The sequence below is a fragment of the Salarias fasciatus genome, chromosome 7, assembly GCF_902148845.1.
Source record: "Salarias fasciatus chromosome 7, fSalaFa1.1, whole genome shotgun sequence".
Taxonomy (NCBI): domain Eukaryota; kingdom Metazoa; phylum Chordata; class Actinopteri; order Blenniiformes; family Blenniidae; genus Salarias; species Salarias fasciatus.
In genome coordinates this window covers 29137526-29154263 of record NC_043751.1, presented here as the reverse complement: position 1 = coordinate 29154263, position 16738 = coordinate 29137526, and the positions used below count along the sequence as shown (strand labels likewise).

General features: G+C 42.0%; 1 protein-coding gene across 1 annotated transcript in view; it reads left to right on the top strand.

Moving 5' to 3' along the window:
• Window positions 1–16738, top strand: part of cdh13 (cadherin 13, H-cadherin (heart)) — a 378606-nt gene that overhangs the window by 297552 nt on the left and 64316 nt on the right. The window contains exons 10-11 of the mRNA XM_030095419.1: window positions 12313–12495; window positions 12583–12836. Coding sequence (XP_029951279.1) covers window positions 12313–12495; window positions 12583–12836 — 437 coding nt within the window. The remainder of the gene's footprint in view (window positions 1–12312; window positions 12496–12582; window positions 12837–16738) is intronic.

Sequence of the window (16738 nt, the reverse complement as noted above, 5' to 3'; positions counted from 1 at the left end):
TGGTTTATGTTGGGTTTATATTTAAGTATGGGTTCGATATTCTTCTTATTGGGCCTTGTTTTGGAGGATTTTAACTTAGATTTAACAAGCTCGTGTTATTTTTACACCTTTGGAGTTTTCATGGTTTTACCCAATTATAGTAGTTAATTAAGCCACCAAACAAGATCATCCATTATTTGATCTATTTTCTTCTTTTTTTGTTAAGATTAGCAAATGATCTGTGGTGTTGAAACCTTCTTTTCCACTTTGTTCCAAAAATGTATAAAATTCTAAGAGTAACTATGAACATACGCACAAAGCAATTAAACAATGATATTAAATCATCATATATCAATATTTTTACAACTTTAATGTCTTTCTGATTTCATAAATTTAAAACCATCTGAAAATGACCAAACTTTCATTGATGTTCAGGATTTGAACCCAATTTTTGTATTTGACAATTCATGTAAGCACAAAAATCCAATATTTTGCTGTAAATAGGTCCTTGAATGATTTTTTTTTTTAATGTAGTTGCCAGATGCTCCCTTTTATAACCCACAATGCCCCACTGACTTCCATTAAAACCACCTCAAGTCAAAGCGTCACGACTTATTGTGAGATAAAATAAGATCAAACCTGCAGCTCAGTGGAACAAGCTCGTGTGTTTGGTGAGAGAAATCAGTCCAGCAGAAGGCAAATATGTTAGTGTCACTTCAGTGTAATTTTCTGTGCAATGGCAACAAAAAAGAGACACACAGAAACACTGATCACACACACTCACATGACAAGCTAACAGAAATGTCTGTCGAGAACAAAAAAACCCAGACACACACACAGAAGAACATAATTCACGCCACTGTCTTCCAGTTTTCACACGAGACTCTCATGAAATGCTATATATGACAGTAACAGCTGAAACGCAAACAGATGCTTGAAAGTCAGCATAAGTGGCTGAACAGCAAGGGAAACTGGCATTTTCCACCCATTATTAGTTCTTTGCAGAGATGAATGAGTCAGTAATCTACTTTTCTTTTTTTAAATCATATGCTGAGAAGCCTTTTGTTACTGGAAAATTATTACATTTTGAAGCTTTTTCTGTGAAGCAGTGGACTCTAGCCTGATTAATTTTGATAGCAAGAATCTCATTTTATATTTATGTGAAAGGAGAAATGTAATAACAACCCTTATTTAAGCCCCGCCATCACACTCCTGCTCCTGTGAGGAAGAGAAATATTCCTCCTGATGAATTTTATCTGTCAATTGCAGCTGGGCTCTTATTATCTCAGTGTGTTTACTCTTAGTCTTAGGTACAGCGAATGTGGGATTTTCTGCATTGTTGGATTTGGCATTACCGCCTTTTCCACAATGTAACAGGGAACTTGAGGATGTTGTTAAACTTTGGTACCGGCCGATGCCGACGCCGGCGCGCTCTCGCCTCCTCTCATGCCGAGCACCTTTTGCCCTTCACGTGTCTTGCCTTCTTAGTTATTTCATGCTTCCCCGTCCACCGATACCCTGATTTCCCCTGTCATTCCATGCTCCCCTGCGCCTCCAGAGCCCGTCTCACCTCCGCCGGTCTCCGGCTCTGTTAATTCTGCGCCATGTCTGACTGGGCCCATTTCCCCCCACTGCTCCTCATAACAAAACCATGATGGACCTTATCGCTCCTGTCACTCAAACCCGCTGACAGCCAGTTCCTGCCTTTTTCTTCTTCCTCCTCTCTCTCTTTTTTTTTTTTTTTTTTTGGCTGTGTGTCTGTCTGCTTCCTCCCTCGCTCTCCCTTTTTCTCCCCGTGCTTTCACCCCCGTGATGACCAGGAGAATATGCTTGCCTGCAATCCATCTGTCCCGCTGATAAAGACGTTAGCGGTGACGGGTGTAGCGCCAGGCGCGGGGCAGCAGGGCCCTGTCAGCGCCGCTCGGTCTTGGGGGATGGCTAACGGGTGTCACGGATTAGTCCGGGCTTTGCATGATTGCTTCACTAGCTTTGAGATACGCGCGGCGTGTTACCCTGGGCGATACGGTGGCACGGCCGGCCAGAAATCTCTGTCACAAAGAGGAAGGAAGGCATGGCGAGGATTTGTCCGCCGTGTCGGCGCAGACCGCAGCTGTGGTTTGGTATGCACCGATATATGACACGATCAGGTGGAAAGAAAAGGGTTTGTCCTTGGTACCTCGTAACATTTCATCCGTTCTTCACATTTTCCCCTGAATTCTACATTAAAGTCAAATAACTTCTGCACAAATTCACTTTGTGATATTATTTTTTTATTTTTTTTTTTCTAAATTTGCTCAACAATCATGTTGCATTAAGTGTAATCCACAGAGGGTATTAACGGGTAATTTTATTCAGACGTGGGAAATGATGTGATAACTCTTGACACCGTGAGCTTTCAGTACAGACTGACGCCGAGCTGGAGAGACGTGTGGAGGGGAGGAAAAAAAACACGCTTGTAATAGCAGCCGTCATATTGTCCCTCAAGTATGAAGTTCGCTCAGAAGAATGTTAATGTGTTAGAAATCACAAGCCCAACTGTCAGTCACCACACACACACACACACACACACACACACACAGTGGGATTATCTGAAAAGTCTGCAAGCATTTTGTGGTTTTCTTTTTTTTTTTTAAGCCATTTTTTTCTGATTTTTTTTTTTCTTCACTGTCTAGAATGCAGTTAGATAAGAAGAAAATTGCTAAAATTGCGTTATTAGGTTTAATAATAATTGTTAGTATGAACAGTTTTGGTTCAAGTATCTTAAACCTTTTATAGACGACTTGAAAGATTTCTCAGTAGGAATGAGTTTTTTTTTCCTTATTCTCCTTCCTTGGTTTCTGTATTATAATTAAATTGGCCTAAGTTATTTCATTATCTTCAGTGCAGTTAAAATGGTCAAAAAGTCAACTCAACTTTATTTATAGCATTTTGAAAACAGCTTCAACTGAACCAAAGTGTTCCACATAAATAGACATATAATCATTAGAAAATATATTGATATCAATAATAAAAACAGGAGCAGTGTCTCAGACTGGGTTATAAGCCAAGGAATAAAAATATGTTTTTAGATTGCTGTTTGAAATGAACATGGAGGGATCCTGTCTAACGCACAGTGGTAGTTCATTCCATAGCTTTGAGGAAGCTGATATTTTATTTTTCTGTCTTCCTTGAGTTTGGTTTGACTCCACCGAGTCGTTTCTGCTGTCCACACAGGGCTCGGCAGTGTCCAGCTAAGACAATCAATTAAGTATCATCATTTGGTCAAATTTGCTCCAAATACGATGAGATTTGTGGGACGTGTTCACACCTCTGCCAGAAAATCATACTTAGAATTTGGAAGCCCCGCCTCCTTCCTGAAGCTGCTTCCTGTTTGGGAGGAGCTCATGGAATAATTCCACCAGATTCTGATTTTATAGTGTCCAGAGGCTTCACAGATCAAATTACAGCTCTGTATCTGCTGTAGAGGTCAAATGAGAGCAAAAGAGCTGCAGAGGTCAAAGGTCACAGTAGGCTTCATGTCTCAGCGAGGCCTCAGAGGCTTCAGTGACCTGTTGGAGCTCCATCAAAGGAGTGACTGACACTGACAGCATGAAGAAGAACACTGAGGTCTTGTATTATGTAATAACTTCTAAACACCGCCAGGTAGAAATGTGGCTCACGTGTACCTCAACACTCACACTCATCATTCAACCCAAGTCGTGTAAATTTGCGTTCACATACTGGATGCCACGCATTCACATGCACATGTTCACCTACACACACACACTCACACTCATGCTCATTCTTCAACCTCCACTTGTATAAATTGTAAACATATTTGTGAGGGCCGCTGCCCTTTTCCTTTGTTGGAGGGAAGTTTTAAGTATTTAATCATGTAAAGGAAACGTTGATGCCGTGTTTCCTGTCACGATCCTGGAGGTTTCTACACCAGTTGTTTGAGTTTGAATTGTCACAAGGCGTGGAGTAAAAACGGTAAACATTCTCAAGGATTTACGGCTCGGAGTTGGTTTGGCAATCTGGTGGTCATTACAAACTGCTGAAGCGAACACTGAGAACCTTCACTTTGATGAGGAAGCACATGGCGTGTCAGAATTGTTTGATTTTTTTTTTTGAAGTAATACTACATTTTCCACACATGTAGTTCTGTAGTGCTGCCATTCAGAATGCATCAGCTGTATTTCCTGAACAGCTGTCGGTGGTTTTGAAACATATGATTATTCAAATTACTGTCTGCCCATATTCCTGGAGTGTATACTCTCTCTCTCTCTCTCTCTCCTTTTTTCTAAGTGTCATTGATAAATATCAGATCTGCCACGTTATAAAGAGGTAGAAAAGCTGCTTTGCTGAATGTCAGATTCATCAAAAATCTATCTTTAGAAGCGGCCCGTGCAGGAGCAGTTGAAATTTAATAAAGACACAGGTAAGCTCATTAACTCCCCAGGCCCACTTACTGCACGCAGGATTAAAGCTTGGTGGAAGGCTAAAACAGCGAGAGGGGGTGAGGCTGAGCGGTAAGCTGCCTATACGCCGCGTCCGCGCTGCGGCTGAGTGTGGGAAGATGTGATCGCGGCGACGTGACGAGTTTTTACATATCCTGAGATTCTCTCCAGCTCATTCTGCTCGGAGCTAAGCTGGTTGTGAAAGCAGATAAAGGACAAGCTTCAAAATGTACATGATTCCTGTTTACCTCTGGGATTTTTTTTTCTAAATTTGAATTTCACCTGGCAATATCTACTCTTTTTTTTATTATTATTTAGGACTACAAAGCATTTGTAAAGGCAGACTTTGTGCAATACTCCATCATGCAGAGTGTAAGGTTTTGTAAATCTTTTTAGAGATATGTCTCCTGTAGTGAATTGAATTTTTTGGTAATTTATTTTCCAGATAAGAGGGTAGGATTCATAGCGGCGGTGCTTTGGGGGTACACTGCTACCTTGAATATGTGTTTAGATGGCATTTTTGGCCTTTGAAAGATTGCTACACACTTTTCAGATATCTCAGATGGACGATTTTGACAAAATCTGCTGTTCAATCTTCAGTCGTGAAACACTGTCATTGTCATAAATTCCACGACATTGCCCTCACTGCGCAGCTGCCACCCACAGCAACTCGCCAACCAATCCAAATGCAGCTAAATATTCGTGGGCAATCAGTGTGAGACCAGCGTTTTAACCCTACACCGGGACAGACTGTAATGAAATAAAACACAACAGAGAAAGGAGAACTGGGCAGAGCAGTTGCTATGGAAGCTTTGTTCATGCAAATGTTGATATAGTCAATGTTTCTGTCAACAAAAAGGGGATAAAACTGATATTGTGAGTAGATGTGGAAGCCAGAGGGATATACTTTTGTCTGATAGACACTCAAAATAAGACACATTGGTGATTTTCCACATTTGCCTTCATCCATATGTAATAGCGGACATGCTTTACAGATTTGTGCAAAACATTTACATTCATTCATTCACTCATACATAAAGAACTTCCATTTTGGCCTAATTGAAATTCATTTTCCGTAGCGCTCTGATGTGTTTGACAACTTCCTCCACCAGTGTATCCGACTCAGTACTTGATCCTCCATGGCATACAAGCAAAAAAGCAAAACTCTCCTCTGAATACTTGTGTGTGGTGCGTGCCATACATGTAAAAGCATTAACTGGTGCAAACTGAAACTGCCCTCGATCAGAAATTGTCCTCTGTGCAGAGCTCAGGCTCTCGCTTTCACTACTGTTTGGTGTTTATCTGTTTTCCGTCATTCCATAAGTTAGAAAGACTGTTTAATACCATGTTAGGATTAGGTACAATGAAGCCATCATACAGCTTTTACCATTATAGTTGCAAAGTCTAGAAAAAAGTTGAAAATATTCCAGTAAACACAACGAGATAAAAATCAGTTTGAGAACATATTATTGTAATGCACCAGGATGTGTAACGCCTTTTTTACCATAATTAAACAAAACAGACAGAAAAAGTCCGCCTTAAAATGTTAACTTAAACCCAAAATGGAACCATTCGCTGTTCTGGAGAGGTTTTGTGACCTATGTCCATTAAGATAATGTTGATTATTGGAGTAGTTGTGCTCTTGGTAAACTTACAGCAGCATTAGAAACTGTACATGGGAGATAAACAGTCTTTCGTCCACCTCAACAGCGAAGACGTGCTGTAAGGAAAAAACGGTTCTGACGCCTGTTCCATCCTGTGTTTGGTTTATTTAGAATTCTTTGGTCCCTGCTGTGTTCATACTTCAATTGAACTACAGCAGGACTTGTTTGGTAACAGTCCAAGGTTTTGTTGTGCAGGGAAGTCTCTGTCCGCTTGTTTGGTGTGTGCCAAGGCTTCGATAGCAGAGTTTATGCTTGTTCTAATGAACTACAAACAAAGAGATGGCACCAGAGTTTTGCTTTAATCGAGCCAAACCTGCCAAGTGTGAACGCATTCAGAGTGACACCCTGTGAGGATACACATCAAGAAGGCTGAGATGAACCAACACAGAGTTAGAGAAGGTGGTAAAGATAGAGGAATACAAAGTTGTGAAATTAACCATAATGAGCAGGATGACAAACTTTAAATGTCTCTGTTGCAGCGCCTCCCTGCTGCGGTGTTTCAATGGAGCAAATGCTTCTTGGAGGGAAAATAGTCTTGTCTCAGGGGGTTTAATCTGATGGGCCGTGGTTACGCGTGTTCCCTGTCGGAGAAAATCTTTGGGGCAGCAGGGACGTGTCTCAAAGTGCTTTCCATTAGGACAAATGAACAGCTGCTCGACTGTCTGCCGAGTCGCCCGTCACTGCAGCCACAACTGCCATCTGTATTCATGACGCATTCTGACAGACGCCCACAAATACAATAAGTTGGTGTCCATTTGTTGCTGTTCATGCATGGCATGGTGAGCGTATGCGTGTTGACTTGGCTGTAATTATGTACATGTGTTTATTGGTTTATCGGACAGCCAGACTGGAACATTTGCTAATCTACAGAATGCATAACTTGAATTAGAATTATCAAGTGATTATTATCTGCTGAGAGTTGCATTGCAGTACAGCATTGAGCCAACTTCTTGGTGTGTGAATGTTTGTTTAGACTGAGGTGTCAAACATAAGGCTCGAGGGTCATAACCTGCTCACAAGAAGCTCCATAACGGGCCACCAAACCACAAAGCAAATGGTAAAAATTTCAAAGAATAGCAGGCGTAATACTGAGACCCGAGCTGAGATATTGGTGATGCTGCCATGAAAGATAGCTAACTTGTTGCTAGCACATGAGCATTAGCCTTAAAGACATGCTGTCAGGGTAAATTTGTAAAAGCATGCATAATATACCAGACGTTTTATGGACATTTCACTATATTTTGCGCTAGAAAGTTTAATTAAAACTGGCTTCATGCTGAGATTGTAGTAATTTTCAGTAGTATCTGTTTGATTTTGTGAAAAAGTAGACGTTTTCATCATGTATAATCTGCACCACAACAACAAGAACCACAAAAAAAACCCCTTGAAGGTTATTATGGCACTATATTACCAGTTCAGTCCAGTCAAGTTGAAATTGAGTTTTGTGGCCCCTGAAGTAAAATGTGTTTGACCCTCCTGAAGTGAAATGTGTTTGACCTCTCCCTCAGAAGCTGGGATAGTGACTGAAGCTCCCAGTGTCTGTCATCTCTGGTACATTTGATTCTGGCTTCCAGCTCTTCACCAGGATCACTTTGAGAAAATGGCATAAATGTTTCTCCTGAAGTCTAGAATAGCTTGATAATCATGTGATAATGAAAGGTCAGGGTCAGTTTATCCTTTGGTAAATGTCATTTTTTTGTGGACTCTGTAATTCAGGAACCCTTTGAGAAAATTTTACGACATGCGACACAAATGAGGTGCTGTGCTTATTGGGTAGTTTGCACTCCCCTGACCCTCCTTCCCTTTGGAGAGGGTATTTCTGTGTATGCTTTGATTTTCTCAGACTCCTCCCACCATGTGAAGACATTTCATCAGGTTAACAGGATCAGAATCTTATCAGTTCGGCGATGGACTGTTGACCTGTCCAGAGTGTGGTTTGTCCTTCGCCTGAGGTCGGCTTGAGTGAGCCCCAGCTCCTATGACCCTAACTTAAATGAAGTGGTCATTGAAGCAAGAGATTTCATCCACTCAGACCCTAAGATCATTACTCTGAGGGCTTTTTTTTTTTTTTTTTTTTTTTTTTTTTTTTTTTTTTTTTTATCTTTTTGCATTAAAGCCAAGTTTATGGCCAAGGGTGATGATTTGTACACCGTCTACAAACACAGCCGTCTCACAAGATCCAACATCTATTGCCAGTACAGTACATAGTAACACAACATTAAAGCTGTCATCCTGTTTCAAATTTAGCCAGATATTTATCTGCCAAATCTAATCTTCACCACCTTCTGTCTGTGGATTTGGACCAAAATGGTTTGAAAGCTTCCGTGTGTCAGAATCCATCGCCTGTTTGTCACATCGGTGTTTAAAGCAGTACTTCAAATCATTGCACCGCCTGACACGGCCATAAAGGGTAACGTTTACCCTTCGGTGAAGGCTTCTAAATGTGAGGTTATAACTTTAGTTTTACTCTTGTTCCTTTTTCACACCCTTGTATATTGAGGCAGTTGTTCTCTGCACAGCAGCACTCTTAGGTTAGTGGTTTGTAACAGGAAGGCGATGCCAGGTGGCAATGAAAGCTAAAATAAACGCCTTTATAAGAGAAGAGGCTCTAGTGTTAATGAGGCACAGCACATTCAGTGTTGCTTGCTAAAGCTGACAGATGTGTGTCCTCTTAGGGGCTTTGCATCTCTTTTTTCTGGCTTTTGGTGAAAAGTTAAGGCTTCCCTTGCACTCCATCTGTTCAAAAAAGAGGTACACTAAAAGTTGACAGTTTTGACACAAAAGGGTTTTTTTTTGGTAATTATTTAAATTTTCCTGATCAAGCAGCTGTTTTCTCTTTGTTTGCAGATGTTTGCTAAATGTAGGCTTTGACTGTCCTGAGAGGAGGCTGACTAAAATCTGCTTGCGTTTTGTGAAACGGGCATGACGACAGAAATCCTGTAGCTGGCAGAATTCAGATCACTGTAACGATCACTAATCAGACTTTTGCTTATACCTCCTGAATGCAATAATCGATTATTGGATGGCCGTCATCAGAATCGGCCCCTCAGAGAGTCTAGTCCAGATCGCATGATGAAATTTCCACGCTGTGAGAAATTATGACTTCAGCTGCAATATAGTCATTTGACCACCAGGGGCACACCTGAGTTTAGACTAAGTCGAAAAATATTTCCATGTTAAAAATGTTTGCTAGACTTTCTCAGGTTAATTTATTCTATTAATTTATTTATTTATTTATTTTTGTGCCATAATGCTATTTACTGGCCGGTCCTCTTGAGATCAAATCATTTCTCCTTTTTTTTTTTTTTTTTTTTTTGTCCAGCCACTGTAACTCAAATGATTATTGTCCAAATGTCTTTCGGCAGCCTGGCATTGCCTTAAGAGATTTATGGGGCAGATTATTGAAAAATCAGATAGGAAACAGAAAATCAATGGAACACCGTGGTTTTTCTCCTTCAAATCTTCAAGTTAAATGTCCGACATGTCGGACGCTGTGATTTATCATCACTGTCTGATGATCGGTCAGTTGGTTTGTCTCTTTCTGTCTCTCTCCCTCTCTATAAATATCACCGTTATCCGTTGATCTTACTGTTGGAGGCTGTGTGTGTTGCTGTGTTCTCGTTGTTGGCCCCCGTCCTGGTGCTCATGCGTGTCCTGGCTGTGTGGTCGTCCTTCTCTGAGAGCCTTTACTGTAATTGGCTCTCTGTCTGTTGCTTTCAATCTGAAAACACAAAACAACCCCGACACACAGATTACAGCAGGTCTTTTTCCTCCCCTCCTCGTTCCCGCCGCCGTATCCCGTCTGTCTTAACGTGTTGAGTCATTTCGGGGCAGGCGCTGGGCCTCGTCTAGTCCGGACCTTCATCAGTGGCAGGACAGGAGCCCAGTGGCCACATCACACACAGAAAACCACTTTCACAAACCGCAGCGTGACTGCACCACATGATGCAAGCTCTTCTGACTGACTGTCGTCTTCTGTACAGTCGGTGTACAGATATGTCGGTGAGGGAATCAGGGAAGTGGGACTCGGATGTTTGGTTTTACCGTATCTTGTAGTTTGATGTCCTGACGATGATGATGATGATGATGATACGTTTGATTCTGATCCCACTGCTTGAGCCTTTTTGTTGCTAGATTTGTACAATGCCTCTTGCTGCTCTGGGCTTGTTTACTCCAGTGAAACCAATTGCTGTGTAAATTTAAACTCTAGTGCACCTCAGCTGTTTAAAAATGAGAATCGGTCCTTTTCATGCTTTCCAAAGCCCCCCCTAATGTTCGCATGATGTCTTTGTATCAGGTTGCCTCAGGCTTACAGGACAAAAAAAGACTCACAATGTACATGTGGGAACCAACATAACCTTTTTCTTTTAAGAACATCTTGGTTCGATCCTGCGCGTCCCAAATGACTCTGAATGGACCAAAGTGTTTTTGTTTTTTTTTCTTTTCCCGACATGCTTTGGATGAATAAAAAGGAAGAAAAGGGAAGAGAAGAAATCAATGTTTGCCTCTCTTCAGATAAATGCACAGAACCCGGCAGTGTAAGGCAGTAAAAGGGTAATCTGAGAAACAACAATACCGTGGGCTGACAGGAGACGCGCTAATCTAGGCTGGACCGGCGCTATCCTTAAACAGAGTGTTCTGTGTCTAAAAGATTACACTGTAAGCTCTGACACAATAATGGCCCACACACACACACACACACACACACACACACACACACACACACTGACAGAAGAGCTTCTGCCTGGGCTTCAGCGGGGGTCCCCCTGATCACAGTGTTGTGAGGAATCGGTGATGAAGGACAGGAGCAACCTTCATTCTGTTGTTTGTTGTTTGTCCCAGTGTTGCGTACGAGTACTAACCTTTAGCTGCTTGTCGATAACGAGTACAGTTACAAGTAATTACTAAATTCCAGAAAGCCTAATTCGTACTCCATATGCAAATGCCGCGTGGCGGATATATTTTGCCGCAAACCACCTCCGCACAGCCTCTGCATCGACACTACAAACACTCCGACAGCCTCAAAGGCTTCAGTACAGCCAGAACGGTGTGGCATTGTATGGTATGGTATAAAAACTAGAAACAAAACTTGCAGCACAACTAAGTCTCACTGCATCTCTGTCTCCCTCTCTCTCCCTCCTTCCCTCTCTCTCTCTCTGAACATTTAAAACAGTATGTGTACTGGAGTTGAAGAACTCCACAGCGTACCTTTCACGTTCTTCATCTCTGTCCACATAAATTTGCCCACGGGACGGCTTCTGCAAAACAATTACAGCTGACACAGTCGAGCTCTTTCTGCTCACTGTACTCCTACTTGCTGACAGGTACACCAGTGTGTGTTACCAGGACAATTAAAAGACACGTCAAGAACACGGAAGAACATCAACTTCCCCCTTTTTCTCCCTTGTTACACTAACTCCTGATGTCGATGTCAGTTGGACACAGATCCCTGTCTTTAGGCGAGAACATCGTTAACTCAGGCAGAAACTATAGCTTTAATGAATTCCATATGAGGAATATTATCGGAGAGCAGCTCACATTAGCTTGCAATAGCGCTGCCTCTTAATTCCACTTTATATCCTGTCCTTGAGGTCTGTGAAGTTATTGCATGAGGACCCACACCGCTTTCTCCCACAAGGAAAATTATTTTATAATATATATCATTTAGCATTTTGAAAATCCGTCCATCCATGATGCTCTACACTGCTTTATACCATGCAGGGTCGTGGCGTTCTGGAGCCAATCCCAGCTCACAATGGTTGAGGGCAGGGGTCACCCTGGAGGGGTCCCCAGTCCATCACAAGACAACGAGACAAACACATGCACACACTCACATAAGGGCAATTTAAGGTCACCATTACCAGTATTTGAACCCAGATCTCACTGTGAGGCCTCTGTAACCACTGCAGCCCCCATTTTCAAAATAAAAGTCCAAAATCTAGAATACTGAAAACATCACAGAGCTGTCTGCATTATAAATATCTGCCTTTTGTCATGGATTTTCTTTTCTTTTTCCTTTTTGGTCATTTATTACTCTATTTACTGTTACATCAAGCAAATTTTGGCTGCTTCTTTGTATGTGAAGGATCTTTCATGAATATAATGTATGAACATTATCATGATTAAAAAGCTCTATATGGAAATTTGCAGGACATTTAATGCGTCCTTTTGATTTGCCCAGTTAAGAATCTCTTGATGATTAATTTTGATTGGTCTGTTTCCTGTCACAGTTTGAGGCTCACGTATTCGAGGGCTCGACGGGGGTTGTGGTCAACCTGACAGTGGACGACAGAGACGACCCGGCCACAGGAGCGTGGAGAGCGATCTACTCCATCATCAGCGGAGATCCCACACAGAGCTTTGAGATCCAGACCAACCCCGACAACAATGAGGGGATGTTATCGGTCGTTAAGGTACAGTCCGTTCAGAGACTCTCCTCCCATGCATGTGACTCTGACAGTAATAACAGAAATCTCTTTCCAATCGCTTCCTCCGTGCAGCCGCTCGACTATGAATCCACCACACTGCACACGCTGCTCATCAGAGTGGAGAACGAGGACCCCCTGGTACCCGACGCCATCTACGGCCCCAGTTCCACAGCCACGGTCCACGTCACGGTGGAGGACATCAACGAGGGCCCCGTCTTCTTCCCGGACCCGCTGATAGTGACCCGGATGGAGAACATCCCCGTGGGGAGCTTCGTGGCTTCGCTCAACGCTACGGACCCCGACACGTTAGAGATCCAAAGTATCAGGTAAGGCGTTGGAGATCAAGCAGTGTGGTAAATACGCAGCGGCGTCGAAGCTCAGGGTAATAGAAATCGAACAGCAAAAGATGCCTTTTTTGTGTGTGAGAAAATTGGACGATACAGAGACGGAGAGCGCTTGTTTGGGTTTGTGTGATCGAGAGTAATTTTCTGTATCGCACCGCTCAGCATTGTTTATAACGAGTTTTCACATCTTCATTCACTGTCTGTCTGTCAGTTTGGGAACATAATGAAGCATCATTTGCTAATCGGAGTCTTCAAGTAGCACTTTAATTCTTCTCTCTCACACACGATCAATCTTGCTATGCTGGTCTGCTTTAATTAAGATGAAGCAAGCGCAATCATTGTTTTCTATCTGTCTTTATGTAATTTCAGTCTGTCGATTCCAAGCTATCGCCACACCATATTGTCATCATCTGAAACGACGCACACACACACACATCCTCCGTGCCTGCATCCCTCTGCCTGCATAAACACACACGATCTGCAGTTTACCGACGCGGGTCAGAGCGTCCGCCCCACACAGCTGAGGAGTCACAGGGAGCGGCGGCTCATTAACTTTCACTCTGTCACAGAGGAAGCCCCCTCTCAAACGCCACCATCATCATAACGGGAAGGCTATTAGTTGCAGTACGTGCTACAATAAAAATAATTTCTCTTCCAGCCAAAGGCGCCTCATAGCGTGCGCCACACTTACACTTCACAAGATGGAAAACTCCTCATTGCATTTATTGGCTCTCAGGCCTAATTTATACTCGATTTAGATTGCTCTCTTTCTGCACCCTTGGAGTTTGGTATCATGTAAAAATAGTGTTAAGTAAACACTTGGGAATAATGCAGACTGGAGGGGAGAATAAAACTCACCAGATCATGACTTTATTGCCCAAATTATTGATGCTACTTTATGTGCTGTAAAATGGAGTCACCGTGTCAGAATCAAATGCTGCACAACATGCACTGACTCCAAATGAATGGTGTGTAGGAGTCGCGACCTCAGGCCATAAAACTTTGATAAGTTGTGAGTGTGTCGTGCCCAGCAAGGTCGCATGGCTCTGAAACGTCTGAATGCACAAAGTGGTTCTTTACATACATCTGTTGTTTGCAGTATTTGCAGAAAAACACTTCCTGTGCTGCTGCATCACGGGTTTTGACATCCAGTGTGGGGGGAACACATTTCTGTTCCATTTGCAGGAAGTCTGACGTGGTTTATTGATGCGTTTTTATATTACAGCAGCGGGTTCAACCTCATAAACATGTTTGTTTCCTATTGATTGACGGACCCAGTGGTGTTTTATAAACCATTTAAAGTCTGCATTCGGCCAGCAAAGCACAGTGATCACAAAGCTACCTCACAAATATTAAAATATGACCACATCACACCACTTTTACTTACAGTGTTAAACTTGATTCATGTGAGAATCTGATTTTCCTGAACGTGGAGCTTTTACAGTGTTTTCAACTCCAAGTTTTGCTTTCACAGTTTAGTCCAAACTTGAGGAACAACGAATTTCAATCTACTTCTCGATCAGTGTTTGGGGGGTTTTTTTCGTTCAAAAGAGAAGGAAACTGACGTGCGTTCACAGATTCACATGAGGGAGATGGTGAACATTGAAATGAGACCAGCTCAGTAGGATGAAGACACACAGCGACCAGTGAGAGAACTGGTTTGTAACGAGTCTCTGCATCCTTTACTCAACACTCAACAACAGTTCAACACAATATGGTCTCAACATATGCTTGGTTCTGTTTCTTCTGTCTTATGTAATGGCCTTAACCATTTTTCCAAGTTTTCAAGTGGGCGTCAAATATAGAAAGACAATTAATGTTTGTATCTCTTCTCATCACAGCTGTGCTGGAAATGTAACTTAAGAAAACTAAAATTTGATTCTGAAAAATGAGATGCAGGATATTAGATGATCAAAGAATTAAACAAACAAATTAAACCTAATAATGGTCTTATACAGGATTATTGCTTTTTATCTTCAGGAGAGCCTTAATGAGCGAAACAAACTCACTGGCGATCCATTCATTGGTGATACGGTGTTGGAGAAAGATGCTTCATATCTAAAAGTTTCTCGAAAAAAAAAACCAAACTGGTGCGAACTTGATATTGTGCAGTGAGGCTCACGTCTGATAGAGAGGCAAAATAATACACAGTTCATTTGAACAAAATAGGCTCATACATTAGTTCACAATGTGCAATTTAATTCATAACATCTGAAAAAGTTTGTATTATTTATGATTCATAGCAGCTTCGAATTATTGAGTGTGTGGTGCAAATTGGCTGAGTTTACGGCAGAGTTGTTACTGATGTTAGAGATGTTGCTCCAGTGTTAAAATGTATTTATTTGTTATTTATGTTTTTTTTACTTAGTTAGTGGTGAATGGTATGTGTTGAGCATGTCTATATTTTTTGTAAAACCAAACAATTACACAAAAAAATTACCACAATGTCAACATAAAGCCAGTTTTAAATGAAACTTTCTAGTGCTAAATACAGTGGAATGTCCAAAATACTTCTCGTATAGATGCTGCTTTATGCATTTTTTTCAGTCATCTTGACTTTGAGACACGAGGTAGCTGGGTTTCATGCCAGTGTTTCATCTCAGCTCGCTCTATTGTGTTATATCCTCGACTCATAAGAAATCTGTTTTCTTTGAAGTGTTCACAATTTGCTTGACAGTTTGGTGGGCCGGACAAGAGCCTCTTGTGGGCCACTTTTGGCCCACGGGTCTTATGTTTGACACACCTGCTTTAAGCATATCTCCTGTGAACATCACAGCAGTTCGTCCAGTCAGAGGGAAACATTTGCCTGACCAAAGCTGTGAAGCAAATGATCAACCTGAAGCAGCCGCCGTGCTAAACCGACGGCAAATACAGTTGAGCTGGTTTCACCGAAGGAGCAAATGAATATCAAGGACAGCAGAAACATAGAGACGGGGCTTCAAACAATAAAAGCCACGCACTGATTTCATGCCTCAGACTGTCTGGGAGTGACGGTGGCTGCAGCCTGAAAGCTTTTCATCAAAACAAATATGAGGGAGAAAACGGTTTCATTTCCCTCCTCTTTATTCTACGCTCATGGTTTGTATACATTCTATCTGATTGCTCTTCAGCAGATATCGGTCTTTAGTAACTCACTTACCCGAGTCTCCGCTTCTGAATAGCGCTCCAATAGAAGATTGGCCCATTGATGCAGGAGTCAAGTTTCGGCGGTGTTTTCATTGAATTCCTGATTGATAGAGCTAATTTCTATAGGGTACACTCAGGCTGGAGGATAAAAAGTTTGTTTACTTATATCCACCTATGAGTTCGTCTCTCTTGAACTTTTTCACAGAAGAAGCCCCCCGTGGCTGTTTATTTACTTGAATATTTCCTTCACCACTTCTCTGTCACAGATCTGCATCTTTTCTAATTTTATCCTTTTCCGCGCGGCGCCTCTCATCCCCGGCATACATTCCGGGATTCACTGGATGGCCTCTGTGTTTGCTGTCCCTTGATCCTCCTGACATTTTGGCAGTAACAGTGACTTTGAAGTGTCATCGCTGTGACCTGCAGACAGGATGAGGACATTGTCAAAGGCAGACACTCAGAGAGGTAGAAGTAGCGAGGAGAGTGTGCACAGAATAAAAAAAAAGAGAAAAATATAGGAAATGTGTTTACTTTCGTCTCTCCTCTCTGCCTGTATCTGCTCTGTGTGGAAGGAAATATTGTTTTGGGGCCCAAAAATACAGCCTCCTACTATATTTTACATGGATTTCAGGGTTAAGGTGTTGTTTTAAGAGCTGCTTTGACGTTTAGGTTCAGATGAGACTTGAGGGTATTGTTGATCTCAGTGTGTGTGGGTGTGTTTTACTTACATAAAGCCTGATTTGCTAAAGGTGTACATG